The sequence below is a fragment of the Parus major genome, chromosome 2 (genome assembly GCF_001522545.3).
Source record: "Parus major isolate Abel chromosome 2, Parus_major1.1, whole genome shotgun sequence".
In the NCBI taxonomy this organism is placed as follows: Eukaryota; Metazoa; Chordata; class Aves; order Passeriformes; family Paridae; genus Parus; species Parus major.
The window spans coordinates 139,972,121-139,989,777 of NC_031769.1; the positions used below are offsets into that span (position 1 = coordinate 139,972,121).

General features: G+C 37.5%; 1 protein-coding gene across 1 annotated transcript in view; it reads left to right on the forward strand.

Moving 5' to 3' along the window:
- Window positions 1-17,657, forward strand: part of NSMCE2 (NSE2 (MMS21) homolog, SMC5-SMC6 complex SUMO ligase) — a 127,173-nt gene that overhangs the window by 453 nt on the left and 109,063 nt on the right. Inside the window, exon 2 of the mRNA XM_015617820.3 lies at window positions 3,386-3,533. Within this exon, the coding sequence (XP_015473306.1) occupies window positions 3,386-3,533 (148 nt within the window). The remainder of the gene's footprint in view (window positions 1-3,385; window positions 3,534-17,657) is intronic.

The window sequence follows — 17,657 nt, forward strand, 5'->3', positions numbered from 1 at the left end:
AGCTCATCACCGAGTGTGCCTGGTGCTGGACGCTCATCCTGGTCCTCGGAGAGAATTTGACACTGGCTCAGCTGCTGTTACAGAAGCAAATAATACTTTTTTCTTACCTCTGCTTCATAGTTTGAGATTAGGAAACAGAAAGTTTAGGTCATTTTCTCAAATATTTAAAGTAGTGAGCAGATCAGAAACTGCAGCGTTTTTTGGTTCTTTATCCTGTCTCTACCATTTGATCACTTGGTGAAAGAAAAAAAATGCCCTCGATAGTCTCATTCACCACAGAGTTTGCTGGTTGTGTTTTCCAGAAGTGAAAGGGCTGGAGGGTTTAAATGATAAGTTCTTTGATGCACCCACTGAAAACCTTCCTGGCAGAAAAGAGCGTGTTACAAACACTGCAGAGAAACCAATTCCAGCTAGGGATGTGCCTTTCCCTTGGAAGGTAGAATGGACAGCTCCAAGCTGAAGTTGAAGAATTCACTTAGGAAGTTCAAGAGTGAAATCTTTGCCTTGGGATCTTTAGGAGACCTGAGGAGTGGCTGACTGGCTCGAAACAGGCAGCTGGGAAGTGGTGGGGGAACAGGGCCTGTAATCCCTGAAGTGGCAGAGTGTAGCAGATAAAAGGAAAGCAACATGTGTGCCAAACACACTCTACTGCCTGGGGTTTAGAAGCTGCTGAGACAATTCTGGATCCTGGGTGGTGGCCATCTACCTTTAACTCTCCATTTTCTTCTTCTTTCTGGTGTTCTTACACGTTCTTCTCAAAATATGTTGTAATCTGGGCTGAAAAATTCTAGTGTCTTCTTGTGTCTAGAGAAGTTGAAGTTTGCTGAGCTAAAGTTTGGGAAGTGCCTTATTTTGTCTGGATGTTTTAAAATTTGGCAAGTATCTTATTCTAGTTGAATATTCTAAAGTTTGCAAGTAAAAGTTGTTATGGCGTCTCCTGGTAATTTGGTTGTTTTTCCTGTGCACTGCCCAGGGTATATCCCACTGCCTTCCCCTGAACCCATCAAGTAGGCTGGGGCATTACAGGATTGTAACCAGTTTCTAAGAAAAATAATCTTTTATTAAAAATCAAAAAAAGGAATATTCAAAACAAAAGAGGAATCACTTTCCAAAAGACAGATTGAGATGAACCTACCACTGCAATGATATGATTTAATGTCATAACCAGTAACATCTGCTTCTGTGTATTTGCTCATGAGAATGAAGGAGCCTTTTTGACTTTTCACTGTTGGTTTCTTTTTTTTCCAGATTCCTGCTTTCACAGTGTCTATCTGTGAAATTTCCAAAAGAACAGCAGCCTTTCTCAGTGAGATTTACTAAGTTCAAGAGAGGAATTAGGCTCTCTTTGTTAACTTTGATACATAAAATGGGCTCAGAAAGATAAAGTTTCTCCCATAAGTTTATGTGACTATTCAGTAGTGTATATTTGGATCACAGAGATCCTATACAAACAGTCTTGCTAAGATAGCAAACAAGTACCTTAAAAAAATGTTAAATAATATACTAGCTGAAGGAATTTGTTATTAAATCTTCAAGAGCATCCTTTTTCTTTAGTTTTAGTGAGTTCTATAAGGAACTTTCCCCTTGTCTTCTGTTGTCAGTTTGGCAGCCTCTCAAGATCTCTAATGATAGCAGTCACAGTCTTCTGTCAGGGAGAGCATGAGCTGACGTAACAAGAGCTGTAGTTGAAGCCTGCTGCATCTGTGGAAAGATGTATATTTAGAAGGGGATAGAGAGGAAGACAAATTTGCATGTAATTAAGAAGTTCAATTTGTGGTGAGATTGAACTTTCAACAAAATGTTGCTGGAAGCACATGACCTAAAGATGGTGTACTAAAAGATAGTATTCACTGGCCAAGCACATTTTATAAATGGAAAAAAGGGAAAATGATAGGAAATAAACGTTAGGAGACACCAGGTATTCAGGTCTCACAGTCTGCATAGTACTTGTGACTAATGTGTCAATGTTGTTCAGGTTAGGGGGAACATAAGAAGTTCTGGAGTTTGAGGGAAAGCAGTAGAGAGAGATACAGCCTTAGGTATACAAAACTTTTTATTGTATATTATGTATATATATTCTAATTCAATTTGTACTTTCTATTTAGAGTTTTTCCAGATTGCTGTTGGATTAAACAGCAATCTGTTAATGACCCTGTTAAAGGCTGTTAATGATAGAACAACTCTTCACCTTCTAGTATACCCCAAATTTGTGGATTCTGCTCTCTATCTTTCCCAATGGTGTCTCAGTATAGTCCTTGAACATACTAGTTATTCTTTACATGGAATAATGCAGTATTTCTGCTTATCTAAGAGTTCTGCTTTGCTCTGCCTATTTTTTCTTCCTTTTTTTGTGTGTATCTAAAGATGAAGCAGAATTTTTCTAATCTACAACTTGAAGTATAAAATTCTGCACACAAGGTTCACGTTTCTCACAGTAGCTACATGTTGTCTGAGTGGGTTATGGCAAAGCATGAAGAAGGAAGAGCAGAAATTGGGGATTTTTGTGAGGAAACATGGATGGGAGCGGAGTGGATAGGCACAGCATAAGCAAAAACATTTGAAGGTTCTAATAATAACAATTATTATTAGAACCTTTGAGTGTTTTTGCTTATGCAATTTTTTTTTAATTAAGAAAAAACTAATAATATAGAGCTATTAATAATAGCTGCTGCTAATAGCAGAGCAGCTAATCCCCACAAAGGTGTAGGCTGTGGGTGTGTATTGCAGAACCAGAGGGTGGTAAGGAAGATAAACAATGGCACCTGTGTGACTTTTATTTTGTGCTAATGGAATGTGGGTGCTAAAAGTTTGTAGCAGCTTTGGCAAAAGTAAGCAGCATTTTTAAGGTGGGCTTTTATATAAAAATGATGATAGATGTTTTAAGAAGATTCTTAGGGTGGTCCTTTGTTAGATCTTTTTTTTTTCAAGGGCCAGCTGCTGGTGAAACTAAATTGAATGTGAGAAATCACATTTCTTCTAGCCTAATTGATTATATGCCTGGATAACCCAGACAAGTTTTTGGGCATGTGGGCTTTTTTGGATCTTTTGGATCTGAAATAGAGCAGTAGTTTTCAAACAGACATAGTTGTGGAGATTGAACTTCACTGTCGTTTAGTGATAGAAATGAGCAGAGGAGAACTGCCAGTTGCTTTTAGTGATGTAGTTTTGCTTAATACTGAATAGGAGGTGAATTGAAACCTGTGATGCATTGCACTTTCACTGAAATTACTGATATCTTGGGAGCTAAGTTTTCATCCCTGCTCCCTAATGTTTCAGTGATTCTGTTGACACTGCTTTATGTTTAGCTGTCTCTTAGAACTTAGGTTTTCTATCCCAAATTCTTTGTGTGCAGCTTTTTTTAATATGTTCTCCCTGTTATTTCTAGAGTAACAATTTCAAGATGTCAGGTGGTCCAAGGATCTCGTTCAATGCAATTGATTCTGCTCTTTCTTCTTTGAAAAACTGCCAGTCCTACATCAACTCTGGAATGGATGTGGCTACTCAGGTTGCCCTTGACCTTGTGGAAAGTTTCAGTAAGTATATTCTCTCTTTTATTGTGTCCTGAATCTGACAGGTGAGTCCCAGACCTATGTATTTTGACTTTGTTGCTGTTAATATCAACCTTTATTGCAGCTCTTCTGGCTTTTCCAGGGTGTTTTCATTAAAATAATTTCAGTTAAATGGAAGATTTCATTTAAATGATAAATTCAGTGAAAATGTAAATACCTGGCAAATATTGTCCCTGCTTTTGTGACTCCCAAGACTAATGGTGTTCCTGTGATTGTTACCCTACAGCTTTGTAGAAACTTTAACATTGCTGAATGAGATGGAGGAGGCCTCTTAAGTGGGTGAATAAAATGAGTTTTCATTCTCATACTGCTTCTTTGTGTGTGTTTTATTTGACGTTCAGGGCAAAATATATTAAAATAATGCTAAAGATTTTGAATAGAAAGCTTGAGACACCTGTTAGAGGATGCAGTTTTTTTAAACACTGTCTCTCCTGAAAATCAGGCATTTCTTAGGATGCTTCAGTTTGGACATTTGCAAAGTGGGGTACTTTAAGTCTTTAATTACTGCTGATGGTCGTGTCATTGCTATTTCACAATGAAAGGAGCACTGCAAAGCTACTTTTCAAAGACAAGCATTAGCTGACCCATTTCTGTATCTTAGATCTCTGTTAATGTTTTCACTAGGGAAAAATAAAAACTTTAAAGCTCCAAACCTCTGATAGTTTTAATGGAGCAGAGAGTGGAGAACAAGAATCTTTTGAAAGAAAAGTTCTGCTGTTCATTATAAATCTTGCACTCAGCTAAGCCAAGGATTACATACAATCAAGATTAATGTTTGTCTCATCGTCTAGCGTTATAATTCTCTCTCCTTTCACCTTTTTATCCATACTGCTGTCAGAGACTATTGACATGTCATTTCTAGCAGGAAGGGAAAATGGAAAGCTTGTCTGACCAGTGACCTGGGGATTCCCTTTGACGTAAAACTTGTGTAATCAGCTCCATTTCCTCTCTGCTTTAGTAGTCACCATCTCTCCTAGTTTATTATAAGGAATGTATGGAAATACATTGAATGTATTGAATTTTTTCATCCTCAAGACCACAGAAATTAATTATTTATACAAAAAATAAGTCTTCATTAATTTCACTCTTCAGTAGAAGCTCCTGATGCATTCCTACTGGGAAGGATGTAAGGCAACTTAAGCTCAGCTCTGCAGATCTGCAACTGCAAATTTGTGCCTTGTACTCCTAGCAAATGTCTCTTCCTCATTTACCTGCTTCTGACACATTTGTCTTTAATTAAAAGCTTGAAATTATTTTGTTCATTTAACTCAGTAACTAAAAGGACCATTTTTAGCATTCTATCGTGAGAGGAGGCGATTACTCCTAATGAAATACGTTAAGTTACATCATGGGACTGGAAAACCACTCCTATCTAGATCATAACACATTTTATTCTAGTAGAGGCAACTTTCCTGTTGAATCATGATTATAGAATTATCAAGCATGATCTATTATCATAGTCCATCCCATTGCACTACAGAGAAGGTATTCCAGATTTCTAGGATTTGTAGGTCATACTTCTTTGGTCTGGTGTTCCAAAATTATATTTTACCTACAACAGTTGTCTTCACTCTTACACCTTTCCTTGCAGATGTATTTTCATGGAATGAACAAATAGTGGTCATCACTTTTGTGAGGTTTGGTTTACATTCCCCCGACTACTCTGCTTGGACTTCAGGTTCTTGTGCTCCTTACAAAATGCCATCAGGAATGATACCAGGTTTCTGTGGTAACATGCTTTGGTAAACTCTCAGTGTTTTAGAATTAGCATCATCTGATCTGCTGGACTTGACTGTTCAGCTCTTACCTCCAGGTCACATGTGGCAATTTCTATTTCTAGAGCTGTTGCTCCTCTGTCCTACTTTGCCATCATGTTCTGAGGCAAAATACTAATTTAATTTCGAGACAGAGTTAGATAATATATTTCTGTGTTCTTCTTCCTGTCTCATTTGCAATTTGCCTTAATTTCCTTTGCAAAATTTGACTGTCTGGCTTCTGACAGGTTTCATTGCCAAGCTTTGTGGAAGCAAGGAATTCTGTTGCAACTGTTTATTTTAGTTCACAAGCACTTTTTCTATGGTGTATATTGTTCCTTTAGTCTTTCATAATGGACAGTGCTGTTTTTTGTGAATAGTAACAACATTTTTCATAGCAAGTACATGAGAAAAATTACATTTGCTTCTTAAGACAACTGAAAAAACAGCAAAGTTATCTCAATGGGTGATTTTTCCTCTCTTAATTCCTATTCCCCACAAACAAAATCCTGAAAACATTTACTGTTAAATGAATTTATTAAATATTTATTTTGTTCTACTCCTATATAGATTTATGAAAAGAAATTACTTGTGTTAAATTTTTGGGTCAGGCATTGCTCATTTATGAATTTGTCCAATCTCTAAAAAATAAGGCTATTTATTATTAATAAGGCTATTACTAATAATAGCCAAGAGTGTGCAGAATAATTTTAATGTATCTGATCATGAAAACCTCTTATTTTTAAGGGGTTTTGTTGTCTGTGAAGTTAAATTGCTGATTAAGATCTCCCTGTCAATTGAGAAACTGCTGACTTTTAGCATTGAACATCGGTGTTATGTGCATGTGCTGGCAAAGAGATGGAATTTTAGAAGATCCTGGAAGGGGTTAAGGCTCTGTGAATCTGGAGGTGAAAATTAGTTTCAGCAAACTGAATGTGAAAGGGAAGCAGCCAATTTAAAAGCTCATTTTATTTAAAGAGTGAAAAAGAAAGATATATCTCTTGTCCTTCTCAGTCTTTCTGCTGATTATCTTTTAGATACTGACATTGTCTAATGGATGTATTTTTCACTTCTTTAAAGAACACTGTTGTTGTATATAAGCATTTTGAAAAGTTACTATATAAATAAATGATGTAAGCAGAAAAACAGATTGTGCACACTTGATTTCAGTAGGTCCTGCCTGTGCTCTTGGGTATTCTGTGGCCCAGCCTAGTAAAATACTGAATGACAGGACACATTGATAGTTGTGAGTGGTCCACCAAACTTTTGAGCATCTGAATACTTTAAAACTAAAGCACATGCTTATATCCTTTGCTGGATTGGGGACCTAATAGATTTGAGAATTTGAGGATGACACTGTTCAAAATCAGTTATAACGCAAGTAAAATCATCTCAGTTCTATAATTTGCATCTTCCTAAATCTTGCCTCGTTCTGGTTTTGAGCTTTATTAGTGTGATTGCAGAAAGAGAATTCATTAAGTTACTTGTCACAAGTACTTGTTTGTCAACATCTCTGAATTGTAATTCTCTGAGTGTTGAACTTTAAGCCATGTGTTGACACCTCTGCACACAGGAACAGCTGTTTACACTGCTAGTTTAACTTCTTTTGGTTGCTGAACTGTCTTTACTTACCTACTTGGAGTAGTTCTATAGAGTTAGAAGGCACTGATGGACATCCATGTCAAAAACTTGAATTATAAGTTTTATTCTTTGTTTTTGGAATTAGTGAAATGTGCAATTCCATGTTGACTGATGTGCTGATTATGGTAAGAATATGCTGGCCCAGGACAAACTGGCATATCCATGACAGACATCCATTCCCAGCTTTGCTCCAGATTTTGGGTGTAAATTTGGTCAGCTTGCTGAGGATGGCAGTTTTAGGTGACTCTTCAGCAGAACTTTTTCAAGAATATGGGATTGTAAAGTATGGAAAGCTGTGAATATTGAAATGAAGAAATTTTAGCTCATGGTAATCTCCAATCTCCAGCAGCTGTTCCATCTAAACAGCTGCTCTTTAGATGGGGTGTTACTTTTGTCTGGGCTGGAGTCCAAGCTGGGAGGATTGTCCTCCCAAGTGGGAAATAATTGGGAGGTCTGGAGAGTATACTAACTACAGACAAGGTAAGAATTTCTTAGCATAAAATTTTTGAAAAGCATTTTAAAGAATGAGCAGTTAGGGCTTTGTCTAATTAGCTGAATGGGTTTTCTAGTAGAAAGCAAGATGCTTCCTTGATGTCTGGGATATTCTCCCAGCCATATATCAGTTTCCCAGTGAAGTCTAGAGGCCATGAGGTGTGGAATAGCTGTTTTTGGGAAGCAGTTACTTCAGGTGAATTCTAATCTTACTTGAGGAAAAAAAAAAAAAAAAGAGCTACCTCTTCTTCAAAGACTTGCAGAAAACGTCATGGTCAGCTGCTGCCCATGGCTGTTTGCCATCTGTATTGCATAGAAGTGATCTTCCTGTAGCACGATTAGGATCTGCTTGAGAATTCCTTCTGTTTTCTTACCATCCTTTGAAGGGTTTTTGTGCTCACCACTGTGTACAGAACAGGCCCAGGGGTCTTAAAAATGTTAGTGATACAATTCTTTGGCGTGTTCCCCAGATTAAGAGTTACAGCTCTGACTTTTCTTTCTTGTCTGCTCATTGCATAACCTGCTACTTCTGCCAGCAGAGTTTACCTCAATTCTGTCTGCTTACCCCATTTGTCTGTTCCCCTTGTCCCAAGGCTATCCCTGCGATTTTCTTCATATGTGCTGCACTGCATCTCTTATGTGAAATGTTCTCCTTTTCTGACTGCTTTCTCATTACCAGTTGATTCAGATCCACTTGTGTCATCATGCCTGTTCAGTACTAGTTAAACACTAGCTGGTAATGTAGGATCTTCTTTCCATGTGGATTTAACTCTGTGAGATTACCCACATTACTTTGACTTATCTCACTTCTCAGTTAGAATGGTTTTAACAAGAACAGCTCTAAACGATGCTGAGGGTTGTTGACATTTGGAGCATCCAGATGTGGTGCTTAGCCTTGTTTTATGAAATTATTACCAGCCTTTTGATAGACAACTGGATGAGTTTATATGGAATAGCCACTGTTCTTTGTGGTGACTTTCTAAACCCATTGTGGCAGCCTGAAACAGACTTGAACATTCTAAGTTTTTTCATCCCTGAGAGAGGGGCCCTTTCCATATAAGTTTCTCTGTCATTGACCTAAAACTTCTATTTGGAATGGTATAAATTCCAGTATGAAAATGGAATCTGTAGCTCTCCTTGAATATCAAATGATTTGGTTAATTTGTTTTCTTTGTTCTTTTTTTTTTTCCCTAGCTTATTTTTCCTTGGAAATTCAAATGCAGAATTCCTGCAGTGTTGTACCATAACATGAATCTTGACATTGACAAAGTTCTTGTGCATGAAATGACTACAGTGTAATTGTTTTGGATCCAGAAATCAATCTGCTGACACCTGTGCTTTCTAAAATGTTAATAGTCTCTTAGTTTCCATGGTGTTAGAGCTCATTGTACTTCTTAAAAATAATCCAAACATAAGGTATGTGTCCTGAGAACAGCCTGTAGCAAATAGGTTGGAGTAACATTTTGTGACCTGCTTGAGTAAGAGGTGTGAGCATGAAGGTCCTCTGACTGAGGAAATGAGCAGGATAAACTTTGCCTTGCTGCCCTGTTCTTGTCCAAGCAAGATAAACCATGTCAAGATGTTTTCTTGCACATTCTGCTTTCTATCATATACAAATGGTACTTTGGTCAAGTCTCCACCTCACAGTGGCCTCGTAATGGTCAGAGTTGTGGTCTGTGTTGCAAGGACTGTTCATGAGAAATCAGACTATGGTTTTCATTCTTAGGTCTGTGTATCTGTGAAGCTGCTTGTTAAAAGAAAGTAGCAAACAGTTTTATATGCACTGTAGGAATACATTTTTTTTCTTATTGGAGAACCTAACTATAGATTTTCTGTTTTCTTGTTGGAGAATGTGAGTGTAGAATATTGAAGTCCATCCTGGAGATAAATGGCTTTTCACTGACACTTGCTATGCAGAAATGTTTTCTAGTTATGAGGAGGTAGTGTAGAAAATGAGGAGAGACCAATAATGCATGAAGTTCATCCTTCTGTGTAAGACTCTGCTAGATGTTTTCTGTGAAGCTGCAAGAATTCCCTTATGATACCATGCTGCTCACAGAGGAAGTTTTGTCCTAACCTCTGGTTTTTCTCTGCCAGAAGCTGTTTGTTCACTGATCTGCTTTGTTGCTACAGCAATGTCTGTGGTGCTAACTGGCGACATGCACAAACTCAGTGTAGGTACCAACATTACTTGTACTTCCAATCTTTCTTGGAGAAGTTCTTTTCCTGTTGTCCAAAGTAAGCTTGTGTTTTGTGGTGTGGGAAATAAAATGTTCCAGATTCTCAGAAATACTAATTTTGTTTTCCTTCAAATCCCTTGCTTAAGATTAATGTTTTTAGGAAAGATGTATTTAACCTCATATACAGGTATTTAACCTTTCAGCTAACAATGAGAAAGATATGTTTTCTTCAAGTGAGTACATGATGTTACGCTTAGAGTGTATCTTCAAGTAATTGCATTCTTTGAAACAAGAAAGACTGGTTGAGTTCTTGTGAAATACTTTTCTGAAAACAAAAAAGTTACATTTTTTGCACTATGCTCAATATATTGCACTATGCGGTCAATATAAAATTTTGAGAAGAGAGAGCTGGATTATTTTTATTTTTTTTTCTACCTGTCTTTACTTACAATGTTTATATCCAGCACTGATGAGCCCGCTGCTGGAGCACACTGGTTGGTTCTGGAAGTTGTTCTTCAAAGAAGCGGCCCAAAAAAGGAGAATTGGAAATGTGCCTGGTTTCAAAATCTGGAAAAATATGACTTGTAATGAAAGATTTTTGTTCTTTTATATTTATCCAAAACCACTCTGACTGTAGTCTGTAATCTTACAGAGTGGGAAGAAACAAATATGTAGTGTTGTTACTGTTTCCTAGCTGTAATTTTGACTGCAAGCAAAGCACAGTGCAGTGAGGGGAAAGCAGCTCTATTAAGCTGTAATAAGCTATATTAAGCAGCTATATTATTGTCTTCAGCAGCGTGCTTTTGATCTGATAGCTCTTTTTCAGTTTGGGTGCTCATTAAGCTGGGTGTATCTCTGTTCCCCAGCTTCAGCAGTTCGATGTGCAGAGAAACCCTTTAGGTGGCAGCAGAGGCTTTCCTTTTTGCTTCACCGGCTGTGGCACTCTGGAACTCACTCCTAGAATGCATCTAGAGGTGTTGGTGCCTTATCACTGTACTCTTGCATTTAGTGACAACAAAATATAAATGACGGATTAAGATGAATAGAAAGAGAATTTGTATTATCAAATTGATACTGATCATTGAATTTTATACATTTATTGTTGCATGAAGCTGCTATGTTGTGGTTTATCTAAAGAGTATCATTCAGAGTGAAATCCGGGCTTGGTTTAAAGCTTAGCTTGCTGAATAACTGTCTTTAGTGTGTTCTCATGGAAATGTCCTGACAGTGTGCACCTGAGCAGAAGGTCAGAGCTGGGCAGTCCCAGGTTTTGTCAGAACTCTTATGAGTGCTCACATGAAAACTGCTCAGTTTTATTTCACAGATTTTGGTAAGGTGGTATTTACATAGTGTCTGATGTCAAATACATGCATATGTGTGAATATTTATTCCATTTTCTTAGATATTTTTCTAAGGCAATGAGTAGTTTTCTCCCCCAAAGGTCATTGTGAGTCAGAGAGATTTGCAGTCACCTGGTGGGTTACCTCATGTACCCATAGTTACTATAAATTTCTCTGTCCTAGACCTCATAAAATCTCAGTAGTCTTCAAAATAGATCATAAGTGGGATTTAAATGCTGTAAAGACCTTTTTGGAGACCTTCTGTGGACTAGTGATGTTAACCTTGAGAGAATGAGTGAGCTTACGGCTGTGAGTTATAGGCTTGAAATTGCTGGGTGAGGTTCTTTGGCCTCTGCTGTGCATGAGATCAGAACAGAATGATGCTGATGGTCTGTTCCAGTTTGGAAATACCATGAAGTACTGCAGAGGTCTTGTGTGGGCTCTTTAGCGCAAAGATAAATCAACCTTTTTGAACAAAAGCCAAAGAGAAATATTTTATCTGAGTAATTTACTGTATGACACGTTCTCAGTGTTTGGTCAAGACATGAAGGAAGCCCTTATGTAGATGTGATCATTCTGAAACTTCATCCAGATCCTATGAATAGATACAGGACATTTTCAAAAATTTTTTTTCCCTTTCTTTTCCTGTCTCTTTGTTCACCTCTTCAATAATTCAAGAACTTGTTACTAGCTTTTGCCTTGTTTTTATTCATACTCAAATAACTTTTTATTTGTAAGGGAACATAGAAGTTTTTAATACTTACAGTTTAAAAAAAACTCCTCTGATTCAAATAGAGGTTTTATCACATGTTTTATGAAATTTACACCAATGTTGCATAGCACACTGATGCTCCAAAGAATGAAGATTGTAATATGTACTGATTAAATTCCAGAAATTTAAATGGGAATGTTTTCTTTTTCAGTTAGAATTGTGTGTAAGATTTTTGTGTTCCCTACTGATATTGAAACCTATGAAAAAGACCATCTTTTGGAGGATAGGCAGGGGTTGGTGGTCTGAATTGGAGCTTTAAAATATTTCAAATTATAATTTTCATAGGTTATTTTATTTTCCTTCTCATTTTTTTCACCATTTTCTCTGAAGAAGAACAAGGAACACATAATATCATAATATGAATGAGATAGAATAACGGAGGTACTCTTTAATTTAATTTTTCTGAGTCCTCAAGGCTGGGACTAACTGTGCTTTCAAACTGGCACCACACTGTGGCCTTGAGGAAGTCACTGGAAGTCACAAAACATGAGTTTGCCTTCTATAAAAACATGAGTTTGCCTTCTATATTTTATAGAAATATACATATTTCTATAAAAATGTATTCATACATTCTTCCAAAACATCAGGAATGTTTTGGAAGAATGTATGAATATCTCAAACTCCTGTGTAGATATTAATTTCTGGTTTTACTATGTTACAAGAGTTTAAAAATAATGTGAATTTTCTGTAATGGTGGTAGGTGATTGGAAAAAAAATAGGAAATGGGTAACCAGGAATAATATGTGTACAGGGGAAATAAAAGGCAGCAGACCAGCAACGATAATATCCTTGCCTTTGTGAATTGACAGATAGGAAATATCACAACTGTAGGTGTGATTACAGGTGATATGAAATGGTTCAAACCACTAGAATACACTCAGGGTACTAAGTGAAATTTTACACTTGGATCCACAACCATGTCTACAGGAGGGTAGTCTGGTGTTTATTAGTGGGACAATACTATATGAAGAGAGAAAATTTTGCACTGATTAAAAAAATGTGCTACTAGAACTGCTTACAGAAAGAAAATTTACAGTGAAACCTACAGTTCAGCAAAGGTCAATTGAAGAATCCATCCTATCTCTGAATAAACAGTTCAACCTTGTGTTTTCTTTTACCTTTCAGTTTTCAGGCACTGGATCTTACATTTTTATCTGATAATCAAAGAGCCCAGTATGTTCAGAAATCTTCAAAATGGTAGTGGTGGATCATGAAAAAGTTGCCTTTAGCATCTTTAAGTTCACAAGTTGAGCTGCTTTAGTCAGTCCTGGTGTAACTCCCACTTTCCAGGCATAAGTAATTTGTGTTGCTCTTACTTTGAAATACTGAGAGAACTTATTGAAGGACAATGCAATTAGGAGGATTTAGTCTCATGCTTGTTTGTTTAGAGTCTATGCCTGAATTATGCACTATGTGCCGCTAAAGATAGGGATGCATCTGCCAAATTGTCAGCATAGAGTCAGCCTCTTCTTAAAAAAAACCTAAAAAACCAGAACAATCCCTGTACCCCTCTTAGTCATTGAACAAGGGTCTGACATTACGGATGAACATCATAGTGCACAACCTTTTGTGCAGGGCACATAGTAACCAATAACTGCTGTCACTGACTCTGCCCAGGCACCCTCAGGCAGTGTTTATGTTAGGTTAGTTACTCTGCAGTACACAGCACAGTTACTACTAATGACCAGGGAACTTACCCCCTTTTTATTATTGTTGTTTCAGTAGAAAACCAACAGCTATGAGTCTGTTAGAGCTGCTATTACATAAAAGGATGGGAGAAAGTGAGAGGTGACCCCCAAAGACTGTGATCACTGGAAGACAGCACTTACACGTAGTGAAAGAATCAAGAAGTCGGCTAGCAAGTCCTCAGAGAAGAAAAAAGGAGTGGGGGAGCTGGATGAGAAGGAATAGAAGGGGAGAGGAGTAAGTGGTAAAGAAGTGTGTAATGAAGGAGAAGAGAAAGTAAGAAATAAGAAAGCCACAGCAACAGGATTAAGCAGGACAGTATGCTGGTCAGTCTCTAGATGACAAAAGATACTTGAATGCCTTCCTTAATAGTGTTTCCATGAAAGCAACTTCAGTAGTTGCCACAAAGGTATCATCTTTTACAAAGAGGAAGAGTAGTCTGGCATATAAATGGAAGGAGGACTAGTCCATGTGGATGAAAATGAGGAGATAGATGTGGTCATTTCTATTAGTCCCATGCTAGAGCTGTTCAGCATATGTGTGTGAACTTCTTGCATTTTTGACATCAATAGATACTATAGAGTGCCCTGAAATATGTGTGTGCAGTAGCACTCAATAGAAGGTGACAGTCTCAAACTGCTCCCTAAATTACATATAATGAACTTTCCTATTAAAAAAGACTTAACAAAAGGAGCCAGCTGGCTTAAGGAGAAGGTGGCAGATGAAAAGAACACAATTCAAAGAAGTGTTCACACATTAAGGAAGTAATTTTAACAGGCTTTCCCCAGACTGTAAGTGGGAATGGAATTATACATTGCATGTAAATGTCAAGTGACAATAATATCTTCTGAGTTAAATCAACCTTGCAACCTCTTTCCTATTTTTCTTCAGATGAATAAAGTTTAACTTGTGATTTCCTTACTAATCATCTTAGTAAGTAGTGGGTGAGTAGACATTTACTGCATGGGTAGATTAATGTGACATTTTCACAAGACTTCGTTTTTTGAAGTTTATTACTTGTGGGTGTGGATCTAATTCACAGCTGTTTTTGAGAGAATTAGCTATGACATAACTCATTCAAATTCTATATTTTCTTGGTATTTTTAGATTTTATCCATACTTTGTTAGAGGTGTGTATTCTGGTCTGATGTCTCAAGGTAATCAAGATTTCTCCACTGAATATAATTTTGTGTACAGACTTGCCCAATCACTTTTACAGGAAAAAAAATTTAAATTGAACAAAATTCAGAAACATACCAGTATAAAGGAGAGAAAATTTTCTCAACTAGTGCATGTTAGCCACACAAATCTCAACCATAGTCTTACGGTTCTGAATTTAATTATTTTAATAACACGATGACTGATAGCTGTGTCATAGTTTACCAGTTTTGTTTAAGTTGAAATGGAGACAACATTTTACATCTTATCTTGTTACAGAACATTTCCACATTCAGTTTCAATTTATATTCCTGTTTTTTTTTCAAAACTACCATTTGAGAAGCCATGAGGCCCCTCAAAGCTTCTTCTTTCCTACTATGGACAAAGATAACAGCACTATATGAAAAACTTGCTGAGAGACCATCATCTGTGGTATACTGTAAGCCATCAAACAAATTCCTGTTTCCTCTCAAAATGGTAAATATTTGTGGGTGTATGAGAGACCCAGATAACATAGACTTGCATTGCATTTTTTTTTTGCACAGAGATATGCATTTTCTGCATGATAAGAAAGTAGAAGCTCCTTGTAATAGGATGAATTTTTTGTATGAATTTTGTGGGAAGTGAAATTTCAGCAATGGAAAGATTTAGCTCTGTCACTTACCAGCATTCAAGCAGCAGAATGAATGCCACATACCAGCAATTCATGCCAAAAAGAGACCTGCCAATTCACAGAAGAGGTTTTATGCAAGGGAAGCCTGTTAGAGGCAGAAAGAAATGCTGGTTTTCATTACACTTGAAGTTTGTGTGCAGTCTTTGCCTTTGCATTGTCTATGTAAGAGGATTATGTGGGTTGGTTTTTTGGGGATTTTTTTTTTTTTTTGTGTTGGGGTTTTGGGGTGGTTTTGGTCATTTTGAGGAATTATGGGCTGTTAGTGTTTATAGTGTTTATCACAGTTAAACACTTTATCACAACTAAACATTATAAAGCACTAGCTTTAGTAGTCTGGCATGATTAGCACTTCAAGTGCCGTATCAATATGTGATTCATGCTGAATTGGATGTTTTGCATGGGGAACATCACCTGACCTTTGCTTGCATGGGACACTTGTTTTCTAGACTCCTTTAGTTTAACCTTGATTGTGTTCTGTTTGTCAGTTCTCTTCAGCAGAAACTGGAAAATATCCAAAGGACATGGAAGTATCTGCATTCTCAAAAATTAACTTTGGAGATGATACTCATATCAATTTCTACTAACCTTCACATTTCTGAGAATCTTACAGATCATTGTTTCTGATTTTAAGACCCCAACTTTTCTATTGTCAGCTGTATATTACGAATCTGATTTGTCTTCTGTTTATTCATGTATGTGTGTGGACCAGTGTCAGCTCTGTTTTAAGAAACTTCACTGCTTTGTTCACAGTGGTGGAAAATCTGGAGTTGCTGCCAGCCAGATTTGTCTTAAAAGCTGCCTATAAAACTGGATTGTTTTCCCACCCTGAGCTTGCTGCTCAGCTGCAGTACAGCCAATGTCCCAGCTGGTTAGCAAAAGAGCAGCCGTGCTCTGTCTGGGGCTACTGATAACCTTCTCTAAATTCTGAAGTCAGGAATGCCAAGGGTTGTAGAAGCAGAAATATCAAAATTTAGATTGGGAGGCTGTGTGGGTTCAGAGAAGAAAAAATGCTTTTAAGCATCTAATCAAAGTACTGGGCATTGAAAAACCAGACATATTTTGGCATTTTTTCTCCCCCATCTGTTTCATTTTGGGTTGGTGGTGTTAACATTTAAGTGCTTGATGAGTGCTCGTTTTTGTCTGCATTAAGCTGTTGCAGTTGGTTGTGGAAGCTTAGCTTGGATTCTGTGGGTTTTCTGTGTGTGTGAATGGAACAATGACCACCGAACTGCACTGAAATAAGACAGTGGTGGATTATCGTGGAGTGAGGGGCTTATCTTGGTCTTACTTCCCTGTTTGATGTGTGTATTGTTGCTTTCCCTTGTAGTAAGGCTTGTGCACACTGCAGCGTGCTCGTGGGGCGTTGTGTACACTGCAGAGAGCAGGTCACAGAGCTTTGGTGGGCACTTTGGAGGTCACTCAGCTTTGCTGAGCACTTGGTGCACAGCAGCAGGACTGACTTGTGTGCAGTGGGGAGCTGAGGGTGAGACCTGTGCACAGTACAGCCCTTGGCTGCTTTGGGAGGCGTGTGTCCCAAGCTGTGTCCCAGGTCACCACGCCGCATCCAGCCAGGACACTGCTGCTCCATGTGGCTCCTGTTTCCTGTAGTGCCACAGGCCTAGTCTGTGCAGTTAGATTTCAGCTCAGATATAGCTGCACCAGACTCAGATACTATGGTAGCTTAAGCCCAGAACCAAGACAGCTATGCTTACTCAAACATTACAGTGATTAAATAAGCTTTGAATGAGGGCTTGTTAGCTCTGAGCCAGGCTTCCTGCATTTTGGGACAGAGAGGTAATGTTTCTGAGAATTCTGAAGATCTTGGGTGAAAAGGGCATGTTTTTCTATCTTACTGATATTTTTTTTTCTGAAAAGTCTTTCCAACCCATTTCCTGTTTCCCCTAAATGGAGGAAATTCTAATTGCTGCATTTACTTTAATGAAGGTACTCTTTGAATGAGCTTCTCTAAGATGAGAAATATAATTGATTCATTAACAGAAGCACAATTTTTTTGGTGAAAAACCTAATAGTATTATTAATAGTATTATTTGCTGCTGGCTCATAAACATCATGCCTTTTATTAGAGACAGACTTGCACTTCATGCTAAAATATTTGTTTTCATCTGTCAGTACAATTTAAAATATGAGAAGAATTCTGTTTTGGCAAGAGAAAGCATTAATACAGTTGACTTGTAAATAAAAACTGCATGGATTATCTCTGTAGAATTCATAATGTGGCAGTAGAGGTCTTGAGAAATAGAGAAGAAATTGTGCTTAAAAAGGATCTAGCAAGTTAGAAATGAACTTGTTGGAATAAACAAAATAAAATTGTGCTGATAATCATTTCCAAGGGAAATCATACATAAAGCAGCCTGAGTCTTTTAGAGAATGG